Consider the following 17,013-nt stretch of genomic DNA (forward strand, 5'->3'; position numbering starts at 1 on the left):
GCTCAAAACAGGTAATATGAGAATTAATTCCTGTAACTAAGATAAAAACTGTTTAAAGTCACGTGATAAAATGTTTATGAACGTGAAATGGATGCATGTGAATATTATTTTAAAGTACAAATAAATTAATATCTCATTGATCTGTAAGAGGGTCTTCATGCCACTCAAGATGTCATTGATCAGATTGCTAACTGTGAACAGTGCTTCTCCCTGCCCAGTGGTATTTTACAAATACTTTGGAATTACTTGTTAGTGCACAAATTATTTCTGACAAATACACCTCTGGGTGTATTTGTATTTTGACAAATACACCTCTGGGAAAAGAGAATACTCTCTTCAGCTGCTAATACCAACATACCAGTTCAGACTAAACCAATAGAAAGTCCACACAAAATCATGTACCACTAGTGAATGAAAGAATCTAAAAATATTGATGTCTATGAGTACTGTTTCTTTTTCAATATCGCATCTGTGTGATAATGTCCGAGTTACAGTCATCTCTTGCACAGAATTTCTTTAAAGGGTGCTCTTAAAAGATGTTGTTTAACAGCAGCCTGTGTAGTTGTTCTCATCGTGCCTGCCATTTAGTTTTAATGCACAAGTGGCTCTCAAACTGAACATGTAGAATACTCACAAATCCACCTGGAAAAAATTTGACATTTGACTGCTCTCTCCCCGTTTCTCTTTCTGCCCTCCTTCCTTCCAGCCCTCTTCATCTTCCTCTAAAACAGTATTTTATAGTGAAAGCATAGAGAACTCAATGCTTTCTTTAAGCCAACAATAAACATTTCTCACTGGTTTAGCTGATCTGGAAGAGGGACAGTCAGCACTCTGCTGAATATCTGAAAAATAAGGCAAGTCTGGGGACAGGACTCAAAACACGTTATGTGATTCCCTGTGGACCTCTGTAAAGAGCAGAGAGATGCAGAGATCATTAGAGGAAGGCTTTGGTGTTGCCTAGCAGGCAGCAACTTTGAGGGGAGTGATTAGGCAAGAAAAAACTCCTACTGGAACCTGAAATACAGGCTTAAAGTGAAGCTGAAGGCAAAATGAGAAACATGAGTGCATATCAGTGAGAACCAGTTCTATGGGTACAGAAGATAAAGAATAGACTGAAGAAATTTGAGAACAGGTGGTAAACACGAGAGCAAACCCACATTTCCAACACAAAACAGGTGTGCTATTCTTGGAGAGCAGTCCAGTATGAAGCTGCAAGCCCTCCTACCTAATTCCATTCTCTTTATTTTTGTCTCGGCACTATCTACATGAATCAAAACCAATTACAAAAATAGATGCACGCACTTGGGTTTTACTGGCTCCCAGAATGTGGTTGCAGTGGAAGCAATGGCTCTAATATTTGTCTTCTTTTAACATGTGGTTTTACTGGAAGGTGGTTGCTTCTTGAGCTTTTCCTTAACGCATCATTTGGATGTTAACCACGAGAATTCCCGAGGGCTTTTGCCCTTGCTGCTTTTGTCAGTTGCTTTTTTTTCTTTTTTTACAGAGTGAAGGATATTTCCAAAATATATCTGTAAAACTTGCCTTTTAATGTTCTTCATTCATAAAACAGATGGAAAAGTGAAGAGTAAGGAGGAGGTAATGTACAGCAGGAAAGCAGACCTGTACAAAGAACCATCACAATGAAAACCAGAGGTTACCTGACTCTCCATTTCACCATAGTAGAAATATTAAAAGTAATGTTCTTCAGACCGTATCACATTTAATTCCTAAAACAGAATAGCAGCTACCTTGGTTTTGTGCCGAAAGTCACTTTCCCACTGCTTTTTGTAGGTTGCTTGCATTACTTAACTTTAAGGAGTCTAAAAGGCTTCTGATTGTTTCACTTCCCATTCCCTTTGTCCTTCTCATCTTGTTTGTATTACTTTTTCCAAATGGTATTAGTAGGGCTGCCAGTCCCCAGGGCTCTTTATTGATCATTCGCTGAGTTCTATCTTCCTTCTGTAAAATCCAGGCACTTTCTCGGGCCATAGCTACAAATTTCTCCAGCTGTGGCTGATTAACATTCTTGCTGATATTAAGGTCTTGTTCAAAGGGATTCCAGATATAAAGAGGAGACGACTCAGGTTTATTTACTTCCTTTCCCTGCAGATAGTGTAAAGGAAAAAAACACACAAAGTTGCACGTAGGCATTATATGCTGAGCAAGTAACAAATCACTTGAGTGATCACATCAGCGTTAGGAGTATTCCGTCCTAGTAGAGAACTTTTTTGGGGAAAAAAAAGTCGATTAATAATCAAGTTAATTTTCCTGTCAATCTAACTGTACGACTCTATTCTCTAAATCCTCTTAGTGGTTGTTTTCCTTGCCACATAGAGCTTAGATTTCCTTCAAGGCAAAGAACGTACAACAACTTACCCTGCCTTTTTGGCCACCCTCCCATTTGCTTTTCCACAAACCTCAAACCTCACTCGCTGCAATCTGCTCCTCTCTCCATTTGTGTACAGGCAGCACGAGTGTGTCATATTAACGCGCACAGCCCAGGCTGATAAACTACTCCAAGCACTTAATCTGTTCAAACCATTCCCCTCACAGTGCTCACTAAGAGCTACTGTAACAAAGCAAGACTGCTGCCTTGGCTGAAATTCCCCCCCAGTTCAGTTTGGTTTTTAAGTAGAGAGCTATTTGGGTCACAGTCCACTTTTGTGCACTCGCTGTAGTACAATGCAAGCTGTTGACAACTACATAGTTTGCTACTTAAATGCACTTCCCATCACAGCGCTTATCAGTGCTCCCTAGCTAACTGGCTCTGCATTACAGAACCTCTGCAAGCTCTAGGAGGAACCTACCAGCTAATCCTCTTCCAGGAAGAGTCTACATACTGATACATCATACCCTTGGTCCCAGGGCCAGGACTAGTTAAAGAGAAAAACAGCAGCAGCACAGACATTTCCCCTGTCCAGGTCAGGCTGTGGCATGTGGGGGGCTTTTGCTCATTTCTTAAGCCTTAATGGCAAACAAAATTTACCCAGCTTAATTAATTAGTTTCCAGGATCAGCCTGTACTGGCAAAAAACCTTTTATGCCAGAAAGTGTTGCACTGAAATCCCTCCTCCTCTAAGCAGTCCATCAAAAACAAGTGCTAGTTAAGGTACTTACATATATGCATGTCCATTACACTTGCACACACACACACACACACACATATCAGCAAATAATATAACTGATATGTAACAACCAAAGTGACAGTGCAGCCCTCTTGGCAAGCAGAGAATGATCACACGTTATCTGTCACAGAAATTCAACCAATAATGATGAGAGATTCAAATTCACTTACCCGTCGAAGATTTAAGGAATTCTTCCTGAAGTCAAAGTTTCCAAAATACTCAAAGAAGTCACAGAGCAGCTCATCTAAGGCAAAGAAAACCAAGAGCCAACAGTAACATTAAGGAAAAAATTATTTTCAACACACAGAAAAAGGGAAGTTAATGAAGATTTACCTACCAAGTGTTTCTGTATTTTTTGTAGGGTTAATCTTGCTTAAGTCGCTAACAAATGAGCAATCATATCCTCCAATTATATGCTTGTCTTTTTCATCTGAAACAAAGATTACAAGAGTATTCTGAAGTGATAAACAATAAAATGCCATTGTATGTAATCAGATTCAAATATGAGACATGACTGAATCCAATAAATACTATTATATTGAACACAGCAAATTAGAAGTTCACAAGTGCATTTTAACCATTTATGTTGAATCTTAACCTTAAAGATTGAAAAGAAAAATATTTTTTTTGACAAGCAAAGGAGAGGAAGCATGAGTAGATGGCATATTTTCAAAAATGTCCAGGAAAATGGTATATGATACCTTTATATCTCCAAAGTTAACTAACAAACCTGATATCTCTGGATACAGAGCTTTATAATACACAAAGCAGCACAAATTTCTGAGGTTAATAGTTATTATAGGGCATCATTAATCACACCCAAAACCTCCACACCTCTTTTTCTGTAATGGTATTGACATTTCTACAAGCATGTTCCTATGACATGTTTCATTCTGAGTATAAAAACTCCTGATTTATTTTGAGAACTTGTTGGTAACTGCTGGTGGAAACATTTAACCTGATTTTCCAACAACAGAACACAGACCTTTTTCTCTACTCAAAGCTTCCAAGGAAGCATGTCAATAAGCAGAAGAAATAAGCGAGGAGTCAAGAATCTGGGATGTCATTCTCCAAGCTTTCATTCGATTTACTGAAGATAACACATCCTGAAAGCTACGTATGAAACAGCCAGAACACCAACAGTCTCAAGGATATTACAAATTGTGAGAAAAAAGTAATATAGATACATCTGGTGTCTATAAAACAACAGACATTGCATCAATCTGCACAAAATCCTTAAAAACTGTAGAGACATGAGATCTCACAGGTCTGCTGCAAAACAAAATAAACAATAAACAGGCAGCGTGGGAGCCCTGGGCAAATAAATCACTTCTAGTTGTCTGAGGCATAGAGCAAGCCTAACCCCTGTAAGCAGAATTTAGCATTGCACTAGAAATGCAAAACTAAATCTGTTTTAAGATGCATTATTTTCACAAAAAATACAAGTGAAACTTGGGTGTTCCTTCAAACTTAAGGCACGGAAAACATACATTGGTGTTTGAGAGCATACAGAAATGGCTTGGGTTTATTCATAGCTTTACGGAAGTTAAAATAAATGTGAAAGTCACTTCAACCTCTTTGATAAACAGCTACCCTTACCTGCCAGTTCTTTAAGCTGATCTAGTGTTGGAATGATAGGTGGTGATCTCTTTTGCAGAAAAAACATGACCATCATGGTAAGAGAGAAGTTTGTAATCCAGGTACCAGGAATGCTATTGGTAAGTCCGTGAACACGGGCCCAACATCGCAAACTGAACACCAGGGCTCTCACACGGGGATCAAGGGTGCCATAGATGTACAAGAGTTCTGAACTTCTGATAGCAATACTGAGGAAGAAAAGAAAAAACATGAGAGGTAAATAATAAGAGAATGGGAAGTACCAGTTGCAGTGCTGGCTGCTCTGCCCTAGCTCATCAGTTATAAGGGAAGATGATATCTATTAAACAACAATGATCAAACAAAAGAGCAATAAAAACCACTTTTATCCATTAAAGAATAGAAAAGAATGTCTAAAATTGTCCAGGATTAAATATCCGATAACTTCCTATAAGAAGAGTACAGTTTAGGCTAAACAGTAATATTACACTTGTGCTGTTTCCTGTTTCCTTGTTCCACATCATAATGAAGAAGAAAAGAAAACCCAAAAAACCCATCACATACTTGGAGTTAAACTATGCAGGATCAAGGCCAAAACCATATAGAATTTAGCCACAATTGCCTTTGGAATGCTTTAGACAATATGTCTATTCTAATATATTATATACAAACTAGAAATTCTTTTACAGTCTTACTGTAAAGACTGATCCGTTTGGTAATTTTCAAACGACCAACATTTGAAGCTTTATATCCTTAAGTTTTTGACAGCACAAAACAAACTTATGAATTTTAAACCATAAAGTGTTAAAGACATTATTAACGTGATCAGAATGAATTTGAAGTTGTTCTTCAGCAAGTTCTTTAAACAAACAAGCAAAAACTGCAGCTGAAAGCAGCAGCTTCGCTTCCAGGTGCTTGCTCTCATTCCCACAGTGCCACATCCACCACGCTGGTAGTTGTTCGTAATAACTAGCCCAATCCAAGTCCTGCTGCAAAACAACTAATCTGGAAGGATAAAGGCTTTCAGATGGATCAGCTTTGATCCGTTTCATCACATGGTTGTACAAACACTCTTGCAGTCTATGAATGGGAAGGCAGTGAAAGGCAGGGAAAAAAATGGAAGCAGGATGTGAGAGCAAGACTTAATTTGGGGTCAAATTTAGTTTAAATTGCTTGTTGAACTACTGTTGCAGGAATTTTTACTCCCAGTCTTACACTGAATTCCTCTAAAAACCCAGCAAAGCATTTTGCGGAAGTTTGCCATATTGAAGTTTTGTAATACCTGGACTTCTAAGATTTCAGCTGTGAAATGCTTCCTTGTGTCTGTAAGATTTCTGCTATTTCTCCACAATAACAAGACACACACAATCTCAACCAAACAAACCTTTGGCAGGGAATTACAAAGTTTGCACAGAACTGCATGCTGCCTCTCACTGTGGCTGCACGTTTGAGAGCAGAGTTATTGTAAGACGTTTGCTCAATACTGTCCTAACAACTCCTGCATATTCTGAAACAAACCTTTGGGTAATTCAGAAAATTCAGTCTACATCAGATGTGATTAGATGCTAGACAAATCACAACATCTGTACTAGCACTGTATCTGTAAGTCATATCAGAAGTATTTTGAAAGATGATCACTCATATTTTACCATTCCCCAACACTAAGAAAAAGGGTTACGTACTTTTTTTCAATTATGTACTTCACGTCAGTGCTACACATATACTGGTTTAAGGTAGGTATTTCAAACTAAGTGACAGCCAAACAAACTATATGCTTGACTATCACCCACTGGTTACCTACAAAAGTGAAAGCAAGCTGGAAGAGGAGGAAAAGATGCAAAGGGAAATATTTCTAAGAAGGCTGCTCCCTCTGTTGGGCACTACTGTGAAAGGCCCTAACGACAGTAACATTTCAGGCTGTTTTCTGAAGCAGTGGGCTGATTTATCATTCCTGATACTTTGCCAGCAAACAGGTGGACACAGGTCCTTAAGAAGCAAGAAGGAAAAAAAAAAGACCCCAAAATAACTAGGAGTCTAATGACCGCAAAGCAGCTGAAAGACAATAATGAAAATTAGCATGATGCTTAACCTGAAGCAATCAAAACAAGCTGTGCGCCCACATACCTGAAGGGAAGTAGTGACTGAAGAACCACGTCTGCTTTCAATTCCCTACACGCCAAACTTACCATATAGAGTGTTTTTCAGGCCTGCAGTTTCAGCTTTCAATTGTTTACCATACTACAGAAAGAGATCTTAATTTAACCACATTGGAAAACTAAGATCTGGAAGTCAAAAACATCCTTTTCAGACCCAACATTCACATTTGTTAACAACACAGAACTGGGTAGCTTAAACTTTTTTCATGACAAGTTTCCAGAACATAAGTGCATCAGTATTCTGTGTAAAATGTTTAAAACCAGGCCTTACCTGTTGCTCACGGACAGATCACACTGGAATCCTGTCGGCTGATGGGCAAATTTCACCAGTGGGCAACGAGCATTGAGTATCTTCTGTATGCTCACGCATCCGGGACCAAAATTATCAAGGCAATCACCGATCACAGAAAGAATTTTCTGAGTTGCTAATCTTTCTGATGGCAATCTTTTCATCTGATACTCCATTTCAAAGGGACCTTTTTTCTAACACAAGATTTTTTTTTTAATAAGTTATTAGTTCTGGAACTAAAGAGACATTTAAGAATAGTTCTGAAAGACAACAATTTGCAAAGGAGTCTGAGCAATTACGAGTTAAAATATAATTATTCAAAGCAGCCTGCAGAGCTTAAAAAAAAAAAAAAAAAAAAAAAAAGGTAAAACATTACTTTCTCTTTTATTTTCTTTCTCAGTGATTCATTTTTTCCAGGTTAATAGTGAGTAACTTACTGTAAAGTTACTTGTTTAGATGAGGGTATAATGCTACTACACTGCTGTCTACAACAAGTCATTCTGGAATTCCCAAGACAGCACAGACTGACTGAAAAGAGCAGTATACAATTAAGTTAAAAAGTAAAAGGGACAAAACATAACCAAACCACTATTAATTTCTAACCACCAGTAATTCCATTTCATATCCTCAAAGTAGCAGTGTAAAGGAAAATCACTTTTAAATTAAAAAGCTTAAAAAAAAATAGCATGCATATCGCTTAATGCTTCAAAATGAAGGTAAGTTTCCTTAAAACTTAAAATAATTGCTTCACACCTGATGCAGATTTTTCAAAAAAATAAAAAATTTGTGGAGCTGTACTCTGAGATCAGACATTAATTTTCCTGTAGATATTTTAATTGTCCCATTTGCAGTTAACACCCAAATAAACTAAGTCCATACCCATGAAATCTCTGTTCTCTTTATCCTCTGTTTTTAAGCCCCAACTAATTTTGCTTGCTGATTTGACACCTGACAGTGACTTATCCTCCCCTGTGAAACATGTAATGAATGCAGTGTGAATGTGTATGATACAAAAAGCATTATGCAGAGACCTAATTAGTCTTCTAAGACATAAATAGAGGAGGTTACTCCTGTTGTCACCGTGTTAGTGCACAGAAAACAGGCACTCAAAGACAGGTGAAACAATTTGGGATCATGGACCTTGCAAATCATCCCATAGACTTACTCAGGAGCTGTATTTGTGTCACTCTGACAACTAAGGTGACCCTTCCTGCTCTCCTCTTGCCCACATTCCTCCAGCCAGCCCATGTGTTTGAGCATACCAGGAAGAGTGCTCCTTAATCCCATTTGGCTATGTGGCTGCATGCTACAGCAGGACCAGCTCAAGGTGTAAGAAGCCTATAGCTACAGACATTAAGGTAGGTAACAGGAAAGAAGAAGATGGAGAATTGGCTGACACTTGGGCGTGCTGGTGTTTGTAATTGTGTAGCAAAATAGAAAAAAAAATAAAATCACAACATGCCTTCCCAGGCAGCAGCTCAGTATCTCTAAGAAGCTGGATGAAGACTTTTTTGTAATAATAAAGGAGATGCTCTTAATTGGTTGGACTTTCACATGGAGCTTTGGTTCCTCTTGCAGAGGATAAAATACTGATACTCGCCCTGTGGCATGGTGCTCAAAACAGCAGATACAGGTAAAGTAAACTACTTCTTTGGGGTAGACTGATACACATCCTCAAGCAAGAAGTGCAACATTTAATACAATAACTTACTCTAAAACTATCACAAAACTCTGTTTTAAGTCATTCCCTAATCTCCCAAACTGCTTGCAAGTTAACCACACCACATCCGTGGTAAACACTGCACTGATCATCTGCTCTTGGTAAAGAACACTCTGACTTTTACTGCCACCTAAGTCACAGTCACTGACCTTTTTTGCCACAAGATGTGGTAAAAAAAAAAGTGTGATTTAATGTAAATAGATGCTGAAATGCCTGGTCCTCTGTCACTGCTGGTACCTCCTGAAAGGCTGCAACAATTCGGTAGTTCAGAAGATAGATAACCTTCCCCCTGCTGCTGCATCATCCTGTAACTAACGCTACCTTCCTCTGCCTCTGCTCGTCCTAAGACAGACAATCAATGTATGGTTATTAGAAACACAGTTTGCCAGGGAAAGTATCGTATCATTGTCCCCATAAATCACGCTGCCACCTGTATGAGATTTTTGCCTTCCTCTGAAGCATTAAGCTGTTGCCTATTATGGGAGGTACTCCACATCTTGTTTCCCTACGAAGAATAAACCTCTCTAGGTGCTGCCACCTTATTCTCCTCTACTCTTTGGCTATGCTTGAATCAGGACAGGAGTTGCACTAATGATTTTTACAGTCCTTTGCAAGACAATGCTTTAACAAACCTTACTTCTGTGTATACTTTCACCGTGATGGAGCAGATCTGCCCACATTTTAACACTCTGGAGTTTCAACACCACCAGCGAGATCTTCCTCTTTAGCACATAAAGATGACATCTGCATACAGGACAAAAGCCTCGCTGCACCGCAGAGTGTAAATATGCCGTGCAGCCCCTTAACCTGTCCCATAACTGGGAGCCAGCAGTGCAAACAGCATCCCTGCTGGCCTTTGCTGCAGCAGCCCCACCGCAGCAAGTCTGTCAACTGCCCACAAGTCCTCACCACTTCTAGTAACCCAGCCTGTTCCCACATCTCTCTGACATTTATAACAGAAGTTTTAAATAGTGCAGTTCATTTAGGGAACGATGACAGGCAAATAGCTCTGGACACACACTGCTAGTTTGTTTTTTATTTGCTTGTTTTTACTTTTCTTGCAGCAATTGCTGTGAATGGATAACAAGACAACTTAAAAGAACAACGTATACAAGTATCTGTCCTCACGCTGAGGGAGAACACTCCATCTCGTTGGTGCATCTCGTAACACTCACTAGACCACCTTGATTCTCACTGCAGAATTTTTCATGCCTGGAACTGCTGCCATTTCTATACACTCCTTGTAGTTTTCCTGTCAACTACGTGAATCCAGCTCAGCTAAACTACGACTGAATAAAGCACGTTATACAGCCCAGTTCCAAAGAACCTTTCCATAACTCACTGGCAAGTGCAAATTATGGGCAAAGAAGCATTCTGAAATAAAATTTGGTGGTGGGAAACTATTTACCCAAGTAAGATGTGGGCTGAAATGTCTCTAGCGAGGCTCAATATTATGACTACAGTGGATTAGTTCTCCTCCTTATCTTGTTGAGACTTTGCATCTTCTTACACGTAAAGAACATGTAAAGAAACACTAGTAAGAAAAGCTTGAAGAATTTCTGTAGTTTTACTTTTTTTTCTGTATTTTTCTTAAAGTTTTCTGTAGTTTTAATCTTTTATTAAAATGTCGTTATTCATTATGTCAATTAAAAAAACCTCCTTTACCTTCACCTCAATTTCAGAACTGTTTTAGAAGCACAGTGAAGTTAAAGTGAGAATCTCTGTCCCCCTCCTCATATAAAATAATCTGCAGTGACAGGAATCACTCCATTAAAACTGAATTTATCAAGTACACTGTAATACTGCATGATGCCTAGGCATGCTGTCACTTCAAAATTCAACAAAAGGAGAAAAAAGTTATTAAAAAAATGGGCAACTGCAATTACACTTGCCTCCCTGCTTGATTTGTAGAAGTTTTTCAAAAGGACAAATGAAAAGTTCACTATACAAGAACAAAGGATGTCAATGGTCAAATTTTGTTCTTTTTCTAAAATGAATGCACTAAAATGTTTCCTAGCACTGGTATGGGACTTCTGCACAAGGATGATTGATTTGACATCTTTTCCACCTCTCAAACATTAAGCAATTCATTTTAGGTATAGTCATTTTTCCTCAAAATTTATATTAACATTGTCCTGAAGTCCACGTGCTCATGCAAACCACACACTTACCAATCCAAGTCCATTGTTAATACTAGTCTGACTGAAAAAATGATGCATACATATAAAAAAAATGATCAAATCAAATGTTAAGATGTGGGTAAGATGATTTTAAGAACTAAGATTTACAGTGACCACTGTTTTTTATCCTTAGGTCTGGTTTATGATTCTGATTTCATCTTCTACTATAAGATTGCCTTCAGAGTGTGCATTTTCCTTAAAAGGCACAACATGAAAGAAAGATTTTCTCTCTGCAGAGCATCAATACCAAAGAAAACTTCTACTTACAAAGCATGCTTTGAAAACAGACATTTTATATTTGTTTTTTCCTCAAAACTCAGGAGGCAACTAAAGTAAAGGGTTCCTTGATTTTAACCTTTCCCACAAAGGCACAGTGATCCTATCCTTTAGCTGACATATCTGCTTTCGTTGTGTTTGATCACTGCAATAATACTGAAAACTAGGAGCGTCTGAAGGCATATTTTAAAGAAAAATAAAATACATGGTAATATGCAAATAGTACAGAAAAGCTAAGCAAATTTTCAATCTCCAAAAGCTTAAGGCCATCATCTTTTTTTTTTTTTTTTTTCTTTCTTTTTAAGGAGAACAAAGCTAGCTTCCCCAAACTATTACCACATACGTAAAAAGGCAGCTTTGGTCATTAAATGATTCTGGCATTTTCAGAATCTGTGAAGAACTCCAGCTTCTCCACAGGACACTTCTAATCCAAATCTCCCTTCTTCTTGTCCTGATTTTCACCTCTTTCTTTCGTATTTCCTTCTCCAGTTCAACAGGACATTTACACTATCCACAGTCAGAAACCAATAGCAAGAGACAAGCCTTCCAAAAAGACCTTGTCTAGCCCTTTCCTATTCATTATGCCTTCACAAACCTGGACCATGACACAACCTACTGTAACCATTACAACTGGGAGCTGCTCCAGTCCCAACACCAAGCACGTGACACTTGGCTACTGCACAGTATAGATTTCAATATCCCAGTACCAGTGAAGACATGGTTATGAAGAAATTTAATTGTTGCTGGACAGACACCATAAACACGAACGGTGCCACCTGCAACTATTCACCAGTATTACTCCAGAAGGTCTTAACACACTCTTACATACAGGTTTATGTACTCTAGTAATGTAATAAAGTTTCTATAGCAAGTGAGCTCTTTAAACCTAGGAAAAGAACCTGACAACCCTCCCAAAATGCAAATGCACAGAATGATTATGTACCAGGACACGGAGGACCTTAAAAATCACACCCAAGCTTTAAAATGGCATGGGTGAAGCCCAGCAGCTCCAGAGAAGAAAAAACAGTGATAATAAGAAAACTGGGAAGTGTTGCTCAATCAACTTTGGAGGATGAGGGTTTTCTTCACAGTGAAGTCCACCCTGACAGTACAAATGAAGTCTGGAAAAGCAGCAAATTATTTTCTCCCTATTACAAGGAAGAACGAGGACCGAAGATGCACGGTGTAACCTTACCATTTTTGCAGCATGCTCTTGTGCGTCACGGAAGTCCAGAAACATGTCCACATCGCATCCCAGTTTGCCAAAGGTGTTCACTGAAGAGCCAAACGGCTTTACTGTGCTGTCTGGAAAATATGCACGTGCAAAATCCTGAACCAGGGAACAGGCCAGAAATCGGAGCTTGATATTTTCTTCGGTGAGCTGATACTCATTCAGCAGAATGTACATTTGACTGCTTATCTATTAAAGAAAATAAATACTGTAAAAATACAAAGACTATCTTCTATTAATATATATTTTTCTTCTACTTACTATCATTGCAATTATAAGATCTTTATTAGTTTCAAACAGGTTTACGTCATATTGAAAAAGCGATTTTGACATTTAAAATAATTTTCTCCATTCATTTGAAAGTATGAGAACCACTGACACAAAGTTCTAACAGAGATTTTTTTTTTTAATAGAAGTAAATTGCTTTATATGCTTCACACAGCCACTTGCAAATCTTAGGTGGACACGGATCATTTTTGTTTGAAAAAACTCTAGAAATCTATACTTACACTGTCTGCCTTATGAAGTTTTTGAATAAGCTCGTTCACTGGAATGTGAGACTGAGGGGAGAGATGAACTGGTGTTTCTTCAGCAGTTTTAGCCACTGGGTTTTTCAGCGTGAAGGTAAAAAGTCTAGATTTAAATGGGACGACATGATGCTCTACAGCCTTTGGAATTCCAACAACATCTTGTAATGAGGCTACGCTGCTCTTTTCAGAAAATTCTATTAAAGCATGGATACCCTAAAAAAATAAGAATGGAAATAGACAGAGTTAGATAAACACACACAAGCCTTGAACTTATTGTACTGACATTACTCAGCCATTTGTGGTAGCACTGGGACATTTTAATGAGAGTCACAAAGCTGAATACCAGCTTCTGTACCTCAGCACTTTTAAGATGTTTTTTTTTTTTTCACAAGAGGACAAGAAGATGTAAGGCATGCTATTCTTGGTAGTAAGCACTACACATTACAGTTCTGAAATCTATTTACGTTCACAACTGTAATGTTCATTAAAAAAGTGAGCTCTATTTTTAGGATAATTTACAGTGCTACGTAAAAGTTTAAGATTTAATGTAAAGCAGGTTGCTAGAACCACTTAAAACAGCTGTTGCTTAGCTAACTCACAAATAAAAATCTGTTGCTCAGCAACTTGTAAACATTAATAAAGACAAAAGCTAGATTAACATATTAATTGTCCATAATATGCTTGACCTACATGTATGAGGCCTTGACCAAATAAAAGCTTTTATTTTTTGTCCGAGTGTACATTTCAGTTTACATGGTTAATAACTTACCCGATTTTCAAAAAAGAAGTGACTGTTAATTTTTCCATGACTGGATAAATACTGCAGTAATTTTTTTTCATTAAGTCTTGATGGGCATTTAATTAAAACAGTTCGTTCCGCTTGCTCCAGTCGTTCCGTTTGAACCTCTGTGAATGTCTTCTTTCTGGTATTGACTTCAGCATCTGCAAGTAGAAATGAGCATAAAGGTTTTTTTCTACATAAAGATTTAAAATTGATTTTCAGCTCCTCTTCTGGGATTGAAGAACTACAAGCTTTGCTTTGGCTCTCTGAGAGGATCACAGCAGAACAGCAAACAAAAAAGAATGAAATACATGAAGAAGTGCCTATCTCTCACAAACAACTATGTTCTCTAAGAACAATACAGGATGAAAACAGGAATACAATACAGGATGAATACAGGAAATACAGGATGAAAACAACACTGACTTTCCTTGCTGCCACAGGAAGTTTGATGATACAAAGAATCTTCGCTCCTCTCTGATTTGCTATTCACCACGAACAACTCAACATGTATTGAGTCTAACACCAAGGTACCCAGCAAGAACACAAGGCAGAGCCAGACCTTTGGCAAACTGCCCTAAAAAGACACTTTCTCTCTGCTACCACGAAAATAGCACTTTCACCTGGGGAACAATTCAGCACTTGCTTCTTTTAACAAGTCACCACCTTCTTTTACAGTAAACTCCTACACAAAATTTTCATTTGATACTATCCTTGCATCAACTCACATCAATTTAACCACAGATCAGTCATATCTTGCTACACTACTGGCAAGGTAAATTGCTGCTGACAGCCTACAGAATCAACACGGAAATAAGACAAGCTGGAACAGGCAAAAAACACTGAAAAGTTGTTTTTTTTGATTGCATCTAGGCAGAGGGGCCACAGCCCAAATCTGAAATCATAACCACATCCCTGCGTAACTCAAATTAATCATCTGACCACATCCCACTACCACAGACTGGAAGGCGCTCCCTGTTCGTACAGCCATCCATAACCCAGACTGGGAAGCGGGAGAGCATGCAGTTACCTTCCTGTGGCTACAGAGAAGTTCAACAGAGAGCTCCTTGTACAATATTTTTGATTTTGAGGAAAACGTAGCATTTTGTAGACTCAAGAAAACCTTATCAAATCAAGCTTGCTACTATTTATTCTAATTTAAAAGGAGTATTTTTATAATCTCTTTGTTTCTTGTGTAAGCTTGCAAACAAACTACACAAAGCAGTTGTTGCAGCTGCTTAGTTGTGCACAGCACTTTACATCAGAAGAAACACAAGTCACAGCACGTCAGCAATGGCTGGTCCTCACCAGTTCTTGGCTTGCACTAAGAGCACGGTGACAATCAAGTGTTTCAGCAGAATAACTGCTTTCTCTTAATTTACCTCTAGTCCATCTCTATGCGTAACATTTTTCCTGGGGGAGATGAAGAAGCGTATGGTGACTGAGGTGCTTGAGCAGTGACAGGTCCCATGGACCGGTGCCACAGCCAAGAAACGAACACAGCCCTTCTCGCCCCTGCAGCTCTCTGTATGAGGCCTGGCTGGCTACACACTTCTCCCCTGATTTAATTCCTATACACGTTTAGTTACTACAGCAGAAGATGCTGTAGGCACCTGGCAGTGCTCTGCCATCTCCTCCTGGCTCTGAGCACAGCACAAACGCCAATGATCGCATCCAAAGGGCAGCTGTGCATAGTCTGGCTGTACACGCAGCAGCCCACATTGCCTTCTTCCCCCGTCCCGTACAACATTCCCAGCTAGTGCCAGAGCTTTGCAGTCACGGTAAGAAGTCCCAGAGCAGCAGCAGTGGTGCTGGGACCAGCCCTGCCACCCCCTGAAGTGCTCACACACACCCTGAGGCACCATCTGCACGCTGATCACACAGCGAGACAGGCCAAAAGATTAAAATTATACCACAAAACAACAACTTTTCACCCAAATTGGCTCCTTAACCCAACGTGTTACATGTTCATTAGCTAAAGGATACAAATAGCGAAGGATTTTTTTCGTGATAACACAGCCCGACCCCCCCCCACACACACACACTGCATAAAGCTGCCCCTGAAGCCCTACACCACCAACCCCCACGCACAGCCCCAGGGCATTACGGCTGGAACAGCCCTCCAGGATCGCCTGCCCCCTTCCCCTCCAGCCCCGTGAGGCACAGCCTCTGCCCCCCTGTCCCCCCCGTACCCTCCTGCGCCTCGGCCGCCCCCCCCGAGCCGAGGCGGGCCGCGGGCGCCCTGAGGCGGCCCGGCAGCAGGCGCAGCGCCCGCCCGCCCGCTCGCAGCGCCATGGCCGGGGCCGGGGCAGCGCCCGCAGCGCGCAGCCGCCGCCCGCCGCCTACCGACGGCAGCCGCCGAGGCTCAGCACTCCCCCGGCTGGCGCAGGCCTGCCTTAATGTTATTTTATTTATTTATTTATCTATTTATGGGGTGGAAAAGGAGAAATAAAAGAGTTTCGGGGGTGGGTGCCCTCGGTCTGTGTCACGGCGCCCTGTATAAGGGGTATAGAGGACACGCTGGACGCCGCTGGCTGTGGTGTGTGAAGGCAGTCAGGGATGTAAAAGTTTCAGGCGCATCTGTAGGGGAGATGAGGGTTGTGTGGGTGCTGCGTGGGGTAGCAGGACTTGGTGGGTCGGCTACGCTCTTATTCACCTCCCATAGAGCTGGAAAGATACTTCTATTACTTTATTATCTTGGGTTTGTATCCCAGGATGACCCAGAAGACGGAGTAGATCGCTTTTAAAGTACTGAATTTTAATTAATATCCTAAATACCCATGCCACAGAGCAGAAATGTTTTCATCTGTCTCTCTGTAGCAACTACAGGAGTTTCCTCAGGAGTCCTGTGACGCAGCTTTCCTAATTTCATTGGCGTGGAAAGAGAGAAACTCCTCCTCTTTGCCCTTTGAAGCTGGGCTAAAAAAGGAAAATGGTTTAATTAAAATTAATTTGGGGGTTAGGGAAACTAATAACCGAGGCATGTTCCCGAAAGAGGATACCCAAATACCCTAGCGTGTGAGCTGCTGTGTATTAAGGATGTGTTACTCAGCCTGAACCTCCTACCTTCAAGCTGCTGCCAGCTCTGCTCTCTCCCAGGCCTGGCCTCTCTCCATTTTATCCCTCCTGT

The 17,013-nt window shown here is 40.0% G+C and overlaps 1 protein-coding gene across 1 annotated transcript; it reads right to left on the minus strand.

Annotated features, from left to right (window-relative positions):
- Nucleotides 1-562: 562 nt before the first annotated feature.
- On the minus strand, nucleotides 563-16,181 carry MTPAP (mitochondrial poly(A) polymerase). Its single transcript, XM_084511124.1, has 9 exons — nucleotides 16,076-16,181; nucleotides 13,872-14,044; nucleotides 13,082-13,315; nucleotides 12,537-12,761; nucleotides 7,148-7,359; nucleotides 4,724-4,950; nucleotides 3,462-3,554; nucleotides 3,295-3,368; nucleotides 563-2,103 (listed from the first exon to the last, which is right to left on the minus strand). The coding sequence occupies exons 1-9, from the start codon at nucleotides 16,176-16,178 to the stop codon at nucleotides 1,768-1,770; spliced, it is 1,677 nt and encodes a 558-aa protein (XP_084367250.1). The 5' UTR covers nucleotides 16,179-16,181; the 3' UTR covers nucleotides 563-1,767.
- Between the last annotated feature and the right edge of the window lie 832 nt (nucleotides 16,182-17,013).

This window comes from Aythya ferina (assembly GCF_964211825.1).
Source record: "Aythya ferina genome assembly, chromosome: 2".
NCBI lineage: Eukaryota > Metazoa > Chordata > Aves > Anseriformes > Anatidae > Aythya > Aythya ferina.

What these genes read in the sequence shown, in the direction of transcription:
- MTPAP (XM_084511124.1), bottom strand. Translation starts at nt 16,178, where the DNA reads ATGGCGCTGCGAGCGGGCGGGCGGGCGCTGCGCCTGCTGCCGGGCCGC. An exon ending in ACTTCTTTTTTGAAAATCGG is followed by an intron (nt 13,316 to 13,871) that starts GTAAGTTATTAA and finishes TTATTTTTTTAG; the next exon opens with GGTATCCATGCTTTAATAGA. An exon ending in GATCTGTCCGTGAGCAACAG is followed by an intron (nt 4,951 to 7,147) that starts GTAAGGCCTGGT and finishes TTTCTTCCTCAG; the next exon opens with TATTGCTATCAGAAGTTCAG.